The sequence below is a fragment of the Onychostruthus taczanowskii genome, unplaced genomic scaffold (assembly GCF_017590055.1).
Source record: "Onychostruthus taczanowskii isolate IOZ18803 unplaced genomic scaffold, ASM1759005v1 scaffold141, whole genome shotgun sequence".
Lineage (NCBI taxonomy): Eukaryota > Metazoa > Chordata > Aves > Passeriformes > Passeridae > Onychostruthus > Onychostruthus taczanowskii.
In genome coordinates, this window is record NW_024498585.1 from 582,774 (window position 1) to 594,113 (window position 11,340).

Sequence of the window (11,340 nt, forward strand, 5' to 3'; positions counted from 1 at the left end):
AAGCCTTGATTGGCTTGAAATTTGAATTGCAGTGAGCTGTGTGATCATACAGGAGATACGCAATATATGGCAGCCCCACACTGCTGTTTGCTCCATACCGACCAGCCAACATCCACCTCTGGGAAGTTATCACTGGGAATGGGCTTCAGCACCTCTCCTGCTCCTGTTGGCACTGTGGATAGTTTTGAGAAATTATAAACATGATAAACACAAGCCAGCACTTCAGCTAACAAAGACAGGAATAACACTAGCAGTGTCCACTTAGGAGAGCAGGGAGTGCAGATGGACTCAAAGGACAGGACAAATTCTGTGAACAGTAGAGAACTGGTAACTCCAGGAGGAGATTCCTGAGAAGCGCTGTGCCTTCTGTGCTTACAAAAGCAACTGCTGTAGCCGGCCATACAATCTTCAGCTGTAAACCCCACAGCATCCTCCAGATCCTAGACACCACCGTGGTGTGTACAGTGGGAGAACCTGGGTTTGTACTGTTATCTTCTCAAAGGATTTTTGACATTGCCAAAAATAACTGTGTCTGTAAGGTGCTGTTAGACATTTTGAGAAATACTGGAACTGCACCACGCACCACTCAGACTGGCTCTCTCATTTTCTTTACCTCAGTTGCCAAAGGCACAGACATCCAGGAGCAGCTAAAGCCAGAACCACTAAAGAAATTCTTTTTTGCACAGATACAAGCCTCTGGAATGAGTCTCTGCATGGTTTAAAAAAAAAGGAAAAAAAAAAAAGCATGTCTCTCCTTCCATCTTCTTTACACCTGTCTTTGGGGGGTTTAATTTTTTTTTTTTTTACTTTTGATTTCTATTACTTTTTATTTTATTTATATTTGCATGAATGATGCAGTGCCTTAATGTGTATTATCTTAACTCATAAATCTAATTGATATCTATGGGGAAGAGTCAGGCTGGAGACAAGGGAATACCAAATCTCACCTTTTACTCCTACTTGGAATTCAGTATTGACATGACTTTTGGAAGCATAGCAAGACATTTCTGCACAACTGAGATGGGGGTTTTACAATGATTTTTTTACAGCCAGCAATTATTTGTTACCCAGAGGAAAATTAAGATAAAAAGCATTAACCCACTGAGATGGCAAACAGTATAAGTTTCCTAAGAGTTCTGAGCATTTAGTGACAGCTTAGTTCTTGGGCATTTGGACATCTCTCAGCCTCACAGTATTCTGTAGCCCCAGTGTTTGTCTGGTGTGCAGCACAGTCAGGAGTGGTGAGGAGGTACAAGGTAACAGCACAGCCACATTCATAGGTAAGGGCTATTTGAGGTGAGCCATCTCACGCTGGCCTTCCTCAGGATTTGGAAATGTCACCTACATCAGTGCCTTCCCCTTGCCTCCACCAGTAGCCTCAGGACTGCACCAGCTAGCAGCTGAAGAAGCACAGCACTGCTGCCCTGAGCCCACAGGTGAGAAAAATTTCTCCAGATGGGTCAAAGTTCATTTTCAAAGTGCAAATACATAGATATTGAAATGCTCCACCTGCTTTGAAGTGACTTAAAAAATTGCACTCAATTAAAGGTTTTGGTTCCTTTAATTTGAAAGTAGGGGAGGGGAAAAAAAATCCCACACCATAAAAAACCAACTAGGTAAGATCCAGCTGATACTAGCATTAAGCAAGGCTGAGCTCTTCCACTTCACAGCCCAAAGGCTTTAACTGCAGGGCGCTTGGTTCAGAGAGCCATAGCTCATTCCTATAATAAGTAGCCTCAACTATTTTTGCCCACGTGGACATGGAATCATTTCTGCAGTACAAGGTCTGCAAGAACCTGAGAAACCACTGAGCCCTGTGCTGGGCAGCAGCTGTAGGCTGTCCTCCACACAAGCCTCTATGGGGGAAAGAGATCCACAGTGGGCTGCCTGACCAGGGCGATGCCCAGGGACAGGTCCCAGCCCTAGGCCTAGCACCTCTCTCCTGCCTTATGGGCCCCCTTCACTGCACAGGCTGTCCAGGGAAATGGTGGAATCACCATCCCTGGAGGTATTGAAAAGATGTGTGATACTCAGAGACATGGTAGAGTGGTGGACTTAGCTGTGCTGGGTTAAGGGTTGGACTCGGTGATTTTAAAGGTCATTTCCAAACTAAGTGATTGTAAGGCAGATGGGTCATCCTCTTCCCCTGAATTGCCTGCTTTGAGGGCACAGCTCTGGGGCAAGGATAAAGCTGGCTCCTCCCCAAGTCAGCTCTCAGAAGTGGCATGTGCATGCTTAGCTGCACACAGAGCTGGGGCAGTGCTGATCAGCTGGTAACAGACTCCTGAAGTAGCTGAAAGGACCAGGCAGCAGCTTGTCATTACTGGGGGCAGGGACTCAGAAACACACTTGAAAATCTGGTTATCGGGATCTAACACAGCAGGTGCCAGGCTTGCATCCAGCCCCAGCTAGAAACTGGTCACTGTGGGAAAAGAGCTTTGACCCAGCACCAAATGCGGCAACCACCTCTGAATACCATCAGTCAAGGATTTACCAAAACAAGGGAGAAACACATGGGGGTGGAGAAAGCAGTGGATGAGGACTGTTTGAACTTTCACCCACAGACAGAAGATGATGTGTAGCAGAAATCATCTCTGAAATCACTCATTGAAAGGCCAGCATACTGTAGGTTCAATATGGCTGATGTGCATTTGTTTCACCTTTCCCAGTCACCCCCACAAACTGAAAATCAAGCATGAAGTTTTTCTTAAGAATCTTTACTTTTTTTCCTTAACTTAAATTATACGTCCGAAATACAAGTATAAAACCTCACAATGAAAGACACTGCTAAATTCTACAAAACAGTCTAAATAATAATGCACTTACATCATTTACACAATTTACCGTAACAATAAAATAGGAGCACTTAGATCACAATTTACATATTGACAGAGGATGTGGCTGTGCAGCCATCCACTTTTGGTGCTGTCTCCTGCTGGAGTACCTCTGGGAGACTTGCCTCTGCAGGGAATAAGCCCTGCCAAAACTTTCCTAGGTGCAGGAACCTGCCCAAAGGGTACCAAACAGACCAAAATGGTGGCAAATATTTGCTTTTTCATCTTAAAGCTGCCACTGCAGCACATAAGCACATATCAATGAGTTATTTAAGGAATTCCCTGATACAGAATTTTGCTTTGCTGTGTTAGGCACTTTATTATACAAGTTATTTATTATGGCTTATTCAAAAGAACTCACTTTCCTCAGGGTATGTATTTGCCAGATTCAGTAGGAGAAAGAGACATGTCTAAGGGAACACCTTCAGCCAATGTTTTGGGTTAGCCTGCACCATGAAATTGGATCACATTACTTCGTATCAGTGATAAAGCAAATATTTTATCAAGACCTGTTCCTTCCAGCAAGTCAAGCAGTCAGTGTGTTTTACATTTTAGTACATGTGCACTTTTGTGCAAAAACCTTGGCAACTACAGATCTCCCTCTTCCGGTAAGTTAACAACTTATATCCATGCTGTTCCATGTGCCATGGGGTGACATATCCCACAAATGATTGTCTTAAAAGAGTACTGTAGGTTGACGCATTATTTACATATCTTAACATGTAGAAGATAAAGTTGTAACTTACTAAATAATAAATACAGATCAGAGTACAAGACGGAAATAAAATAAATTAGAATGATTCCCCAAGGTGTTGAATTCCTTCTCTTAAGGCCTGAGCCAAAGATGCAAAAAAAACCCCATGAAGCAATGTATTTCCAATGGTTCAAAAAGTTTTGGATAGGGCTTCTAATTAGACACTGTTTGAAAATGAGATGTTTAGCTAAGCTGTTGAGTATTTGAAACCTATATGATCAAACAGCAAAACTTACCTCTAAAAGAAGTCTTTTGGGTAAAACTTTTTAGACCAAACATTAACACTGTTTTTATTGGGAAGAACATAGTTCTCAAAGATTGTCTCAACATTAAATCAGCAGCAATGAAATAAGCATACAGTTAAGAACACAACGTATTTATGAAGCAAATACGTGTTAGTGCACATGATTTTCCAAAAACGTCACTCCGCAGCTACATTTGTGCGTATTTCAGAATGCTTCTAACTAGTTGGTTAATAAAAATCTTCTTGTGACTATAGCAAAGTTTGCAATTAAAAAAAACTAACTGAAAAACAGTTAGTAACTTACCCAAGAATTATGCCAAATTTCAGGTCCAAATATATCAGAACACCAAGAAATTTGGAATCCAAGTAAAAATCTTAAAACTGAGGTCTATCAAACTTTACACAAGAAAAAAAATATTAAAAGCAGTGAATCTGCTCTCAGAATTGCACACTCACCAGGTTTGTAAACTCTACATGAAGTCAGTGATGCACTGTTCACTATAAGAGGTATAATGTGGATGCTCTCTGCAGAGCAGTACAGATGCTTTTTGGTTACAGTTTCCTGCATGTCTCCTCTTTCTCCTCCTTGAGGATTAAGCATCTAAAGTAATTTGGTAGCTAAAAGTGTCTCAGAGGAAGAGGCCTGTGTTTACATGGAAGGGGAGGTGACAGGTGTCCATGTGGATGCCAGCCTAGCATGTGCAGAGGTGTCATACTGGCTATCAGGCAGGTCTGCAGGTGCTGTGCTGTCGTACAGGGGTGAGGTGGAAGAGGCAGCTGTCACTGGGTGGGGCAGAACTGAGTAGTGTCCTGGAGAGCCATGCAGGAACTGGGAGCTCAGCCCGTTGGACATCCCGCTTGGCTGGGACACCGGCGTGATGGTGCTGTTACTCACAGACCATAGGTTCGGGTACTGACTGGAAGAGGGAAAGTCATAGGTAAAACCAGTTATTAGTGACTCTAGTGCCTGCTGGCAGCTCCTCAGTTCGCAACACAGCCCCCAGGCCAGGTCCTTTTGCTGCAAACAGTGATACTCTCTTGGCAGCTCCCATCCACTGCGAGGCAGGAAGGACCTCCAGGCAGAATTTGTGTTCATGGCACCCCCACAAATAAACTGAACTTCCCTATTTTCCAACAGATAGGGGCTTAGACAAAAGGGGTGGCAGAAATGCCTTCCATGAGGTTTCACAGTTCCAGTTCTACTGGTTTTACCTACTGAACAACTCAGAGCAGAAATTGAAACTCCAGGAACTTTGCAACTTCTTAAATATGCATCCTTGGGATCAGACAGATAAAGAAGTGCTAGAAGGACCTTTTTACTCAATCTGTGTTCAGGACTAAAAAATATGTTCAGCAATACAGATAACTCATACTGGGTAGTAGTACATAGCCTGATTAACAGTTAAGAGTCCACATGCATGGTTCAAATGCAAAAATGCTTTCCACAAACAGAATGGTAGGTCTGAATTGCTAAAAGCGATGTCCAAATCTTGTCCCTCTGTAGTTCATAGCAAATATTTTACCACCTTTTCTGCAGCTCTTTGAATTTTCAAGTTTAGCTCTAAGGGACTAAATGCAAGCTGAATTTTTGCTAAAGGATTCAAAAGTTTAATTAAGATGATAAGTATAAAGAGGAGAAAAGTTTCCTTTTTATGATCACAAAATATCTAAGACTTTCGCCACACGTACAATCCCATGCTATGCTGGTTAGTGTGGCAATGCTTAAGTAAAGAATTACTGCCCCAACCATGTGCTTCTTCTCCAAACTACAGTTCACTTCTCCATCATTTCTAGCAGAATAATGGTTTATGGAGATGGCTGGGAAAGCATGACCAGCCAAAATGGAAGGCATAAAGAAAATAAACTTTTTTAACACCATTATACATAATAAAGATGAAACTTCAGCATCCTCAAATTCAGTCTATGCTTGTCTAAGTAATTTGCAATCCTTAATTTATCAAATATTGCTGTCACAAGTATCTACATTTACAAAATAAAAAAACAACAACAACAAAAAAACCAAACAAAACAAAAAAAAAAAAAAAAAAACCAACCAAAAAAAAAAAAAAAAAAAAATCAAAAAAAAAAAAAAAAAAAAAAAAAAAAAAAAAAAAAAAAACAAACCAAAAAAAAAAAAAAAAAAAATCTGTTTCTTCAATCTGTTTTCCTTGTGGACAGTTCTTCACAGTGCCCCACAGAGTGCTAATGGTTCATACCAATGGCCAAAATGTCTTCTAATATGCTGGTGATCTTTACCTCCTTTTTCAGACTTTTTTTTTTTCCTAGAAGGTACCAACATAGGGGTTTGAGGGCTGGAGTCCTACCTGGAGCTGGTAGCTGTGCCAGTGCTGTGACCCATGGGCAGCATGGCTGTGTGTGTAGTAACTCCCAGAGAAGACCAGTTGTCATGGGACTGCAGCATGGATAGGCAGGCAGAGGAGTTGTCAGCATAGGCTGCTGAGAAAACACATAATCAATTACAAACACTAGAATCAGGCCAAATACCAATGTTGTATTTAAATGCAATGAAGAATTTTAAACTATCCTTCCCCACTACTACCTTGGGGGAGAAAAAAAAACAAACAAACAAAATTACACACACAGAAAAAAACAAAGACAGTAACCAGTTGTGTCAAGCTCACACCTTTATGGGCATTGCCTGACACGTTGTTTTACTCCACTCATAACTGCAAAATCTTATTTCTCTGAAGGGCCTATGGTCAAAAGGCTGTCTGCAAGCCAGCTGCTAAACCAGCACATGTCATTTTACACAGTCAGTGGGATTTATTTACACTGTCACCTGGAGATCTTCCATCTCCATCACCTACAATGGCTGTAACAGTCTGACAAAGCTGGATAACAAGCCTATCACTGGATCACACATGCCAGTTTTGAGGTGAGCATGCCACCTTGAAATCTGCCTTAGGCACTGTCAGGAGTGACTGGACTGTGGCTTAGACTACTTGGCCTGTGACCCAAACTGGCTGGCTCACACAGCAGGGGCACTAGGAAGCTATAAAGGGAATCCCATACAGCCACCCATGGTGAGAAAGAAGCTGCTGTGGTGGCTAGCTAAGGGAAGAAGTTGTTTGCTGAGGACCAGTGAAGAAGGAAGAACACCAGAGAGGTTTTGTTCTTTTATCCTTTTTTAAGTCTTCCACGAAACTTCCAATATGCAAGAAAAGTTCACAGAGAGCTAGTTTTCCACTTCAAAATGAACAAAAAAGCTACATACAAGCTAGGTTAGGTTGCATCTAAAAGGCCATGTATTACTTCAGAATTCAAAATAATAAATATTTTCTAAATGGGAGCCTTCAATATCTACATAGCCTGAAAGCTAAAATTGTTAATCATTCTTCTTTAACAGAAGAAAATTTAAAAAAAAAAAATAAAGAAACAAAAAAACCCCACTGTTAAAAATGCCCTTTTCATCCTTAAGTACCTGATGCCTGAGATATTAAGTCTTAAGATATTTAGCTACTTCTGAGCACACCTTTTTTTAAAAGCTCTGCAGTTAACTCAGCTCCTTATTGTTTCTATCTATGCAGTGGTGGGACGTCCATAGACGGACACTAACTACAGCCACAGTTAAGCTAAGAAAATCAGACCCTCCGTTCTAAAGACACTGGGAAGGCATACTCGGCTCAGGGCCCCCCTTCTCTCAGAGCTGCAGCCTCGGACTTACTTGGCGAGTTGTTCCTGTGTGTGTAGGGGTTAGCATAGGGTGCAGGCCGGTGGCTCCTCAGTGATGAGTACCTCTCACAGCTGTGTGCAGGGGACAGCGACAGTGGGGCTCCAAACTGTGCGTGAGGATTGGCAGAGGGGCACAGAGCCCCACTCCCAGGAATAAGCCAGCTACCTACTATGGGGAAGCAAAAGGTCAGTAAGAGGAGTGTACAGTGCAGCCAGGCAGAGAATCACAGTAACGAGACAACTGAACAGCAAGGAACTGCACACTCAGGAAAGGAAACTCAGGAAGTTTCAACATAGCCGAAAAATCTGGATCTTTATAACTTGGATAAATGTTCTTATGAAGGAAAAGTAGAAAGCAGCTTAGAAAAAGTCTTGTGTCAAGCTTACTTGTTTTTTAAATTACCATTTAGCCACAACCACAATAAAGAAACATGGAAATTGTTAAACCCTCCCATACGTAGGTAGTGTGTGCTCAGTAATTGTTAGCATAGTATTCAGTTTTAAATTGCTCTTTGGGGGGTCTCGATCTATAGCTAAGCTCTGACGTTTCTCAGATTGCTAAGAATTCCTCTTAAAAATTAATTATTTTCCCTGAAACAAAATAATCCCTGCTGCAAATCAACTGCCCCATCCTTTTTAGACTGCATTTTGTTGTCAATCATCTGTTAAAACAGAAATCATTAAAACACTAATGCTTTTCAATCATCTGAAAACTTCAAGCAAATGCCCATAATTTTCATAGAGTACTTAAAACATGAGTATTGTCTCAATAAATTTTATGAAATAAACTTTTGTCTCCATGCCCATGTGAACATTGCTGTCCTTATATAAAAAGGCAGATGTCTTTTTGGACATAAAAGCAACTCTGCAGGATTCTATTAAATGGTTTTGAATGCAATAAATCCTAACCATACACAGAGATGATAGTGTTTATGTAATCATCAACATGCATGAACCACAACCACAGAGACTGATAACATTCCTCTCTCTATGAACTAACAAGCCAGCTATCAACCACTGGCTTTGAAGTTTAGCTTAACTTCACAAAGAGTAGATGAAAGAAATCAAAGTCATACTCATGATGCACAACGAAAGGAAACATACACTGTGAATACCCAGACTGCTGGTTGTCCCCCACTTCCTCCATCAGGTCTTTGTGATCACTCCTATAAAAGAAGCCATGCTGTATTAGTTAAGAATTTGCTTTCACAAATCTATCTTAAACATCTACATTTTAGAATTAAGAGCTCTCACCTTTCTTTTGCATCAAGAAATGCCTTTGCAAATGGATTGTATTTAATTTTTAAAGCTGTGATCTGAAAGCAACAACAAATATCTTTATTCACATGTATCACAATTCATTATCACATTGATATCAGGATTTGAACTAGGACTACCCACTGAAGGTGGTAAAATCCCATATTTTTGAAAAAATCAAAGTAGGCCCATAAAAGCAACTAATGGGAATGAATTAAACAGCCCCTTAAGGTCTGAAGTACTATCAAAGCACGAGGAGTTAGTCTCTGCCAAATTTTGAAACACCGAATAGCCTGAGTTCATTGATCATCTAAGGAAACACCTAAGAAAGGAAGTAAACTAAATAGCTATAAAAATCTTCACATTTCAAGCCAGAGCAGACTGGACATCAAAGAAATCTCAGAAAACATAATAATTACAACTTCATTCAACACACACTTGCATTTGGGTAACAGAAAAAGGGCTGCTCCAAAAACGGTGCCTTCAGTCATTTCACTGAGTAGCTCAAAATGACAACTGTATTTTTTACCATAGTTGTTTGCCTCCACAAACTCATTTTTAAAATTACGCCCCTATAACGAATCTGCAATACATATTGAGACAAACAATGATCAGAACTTTGTTCTATAATTCATTCATAAGGCTTTTACATACATTAATTTAATCTTTTATAGTTAGGTTCAAAAAAAAGCATAGGAAGAACTGAAAAACAGGAAGGGAGATCCATTATTTTGCTCTGTAACATGCATGCTTTGCTACTTGAATCCTCCCAGTAGTGGCATCCTCTCTTCCTCGCTGTGCATACCTCCTCATTCTGGTAGGCTGTGACAGCTATAAACTGGGTTTCTGGGAAGGAATGGCTGGTGATCATCCTCTGTGGGCCCCCCACTCGCACTATGTGAATTCGTGGCTCATACTTGTGCAGGGAGTTCAACATGATCTGTGAACAAATAGAGCAGATGAGCAGTGACAGAGTGCCCTTTGTAGACGCTGCCAGGCACAAAGGGCACTCAGGTTTTAAAGTATCCATCTTTCCATCAGAGGTGGAAAAAGCAGTAAGTACGAATAAAGCCTAAAACTGAAGCTGTGAGAGAAGGAAAGGCACACCGAGGACAGACACAACTTTCTGCGCAGTTGTCCTCATCCCTGTTATTTGATAAAGCATTCACAGAGTCACAAATGCATCAATGATAAGTCAGCCTTAGAAGGATTCATCACACCACTGACGCTAGCAGATATTCAGACCAGAAAGAGATTTCCAAAAAAGAAAAAGTGATAAAACATCAAGGTACCCATCCTCGGTAGAGAGAACAGCTCTCCTGAATGAATGAATGAATCGGGGCACTCCAGGTCAAGGGCACCCCTCATGGGCCCTCCCGGTCCCGGTCCCGGTGTTCCCGGGGCCTTTTCTGCCTCAGGGCCCTCGGGGCGGCGGGGGGGGGGGGGGGGGGGGGGCGCGGGGCGGTGCAGGGAGAAGCGCGACCCATCCCAGCATGAAAGTATGAAAATGAGCAGTAAGGAAAGAAAGAGCTCGCAGGGCCGGGTCGGTCCGGTCCGGTCCAACCCCACTGACCGACAGGTCCCGGTGTTTACCTGCCCGCCGCCGTTGAGCTTGTTGGTGAGTTTGACTTTGTTGAAGGAGACGGGCGCCTTCATCCAGTGGGCGCCGAAGTTGGGCGAGTCGGGGTGGATGTAGACGCAGCTGGGCGCCTGCGGCTCCGGCTTCCCGCCCGGCACCCACTCCCCGTTTACGTACTTCCAGCGGTGCCCGTCGGCCGCCACGAAGTCCAGCAGGAAGGAGTACATGGCATTAGGGTCCAGCCCCGACACGCTCACCTTCAGCACCGGGAACATCCTCCTGCGGGGCGACACGGAGGCGCGAGGCACGGCGGCGGGCAGCCGCGACCCCCGGCCCCGGGCGGGCGCCCGCACCCGCCGCCGAGACACCCTCGCCCCCCGCGGGCGGGCAGAACCAGGGCTGGGAGGTAGCGGAGGTGGCGGGGCCCCTCCCTACCTGCCGTTCTTGGTGACGATCATCTCGTTGGTGAGCTCCTTGAAGCGCAGCCACAGCTCGCTGTCCTCCAGCGCGACGCGCAGCTCCCTCTCCGTGGGATCCCCTTTCTCGCTGCCCGCCTGCAGCTCGCTCTCCACGGCGCTCAGCAGGTGGTCCACGCGGTACTGCGGGGGCTTGCCCGAGCCTTCCGCGCCGGGGGAGCTCATCCCGGCCCCGCGTCCGCCCGCGGGACAGCTCGCTGGCACGGCCACACCAAAACCAAGCCGAACCTGAGCCACCTCGTCGCGCCCTCACCGGCCGGGCCGCTGTTATAGCCCGCCATAAACGCCTCTCTGGTGACATCACCACGCCGGCGGGGGGGCCCCGCTGATTGGCGGGCGGCGCCTTTGATCGGCGCGGGCGGCGCTGCCCATTGGCCGCCCGCGGCCATATCAGAACGGTGCCCGCGGGAGCCTGTGATGTTAATTGTAGCCCGCGGGATTAAACGCGGCTATTTTATGTAAATCTGCCCCCAAATGTTTGCACCTCTATCAAAGCCGCCGGG

General features: G+C 44.0%; 1 protein-coding gene across 4 annotated transcripts; it reads right to left on the reverse strand.

Annotated features, from left to right (window-relative positions):
• Positions 1-4,034: 4,034 nt before the first annotated feature.
• Positions 4,035-11,002, reverse strand: TBXT (T-box transcription factor T). 4 transcript variants are annotated; one of them, XM_041398152.1, is made up of 8 exons: positions 10,797-11,002; positions 10,376-10,640; positions 9,588-9,722; positions 8,780-8,841; positions 8,630-8,691; positions 7,518-7,694; positions 6,157-6,289; positions 4,035-4,749 (listed from the first exon to the last, which is right to left on the reverse strand). In XM_041398152.1, exons 1-8 carry the CDS (start codon positions 11,000-11,002, stop codon positions 4,482-4,484), a joined length of 1,308 nt encoding a protein of 435 aa, XP_041254086.1. In that variant the 3' UTR covers positions 4,035-4,481. The 4 variants fall into 4 exon arrangements, with proteins under 4 accessions (XP_041254086.1, XP_041254088.1, XP_041254087.1 ...); XM_041398154.1 differs by having other exon boundaries at positions 4,482-4,749; positions 6,157-6,286; positions 7,518-7,691; XM_041398153.1 differs by having other exon boundaries at positions 4,482-4,749; positions 6,157-6,286.
• Between the last annotated feature and the right edge of the window lie 338 nt (positions 11,003-11,340).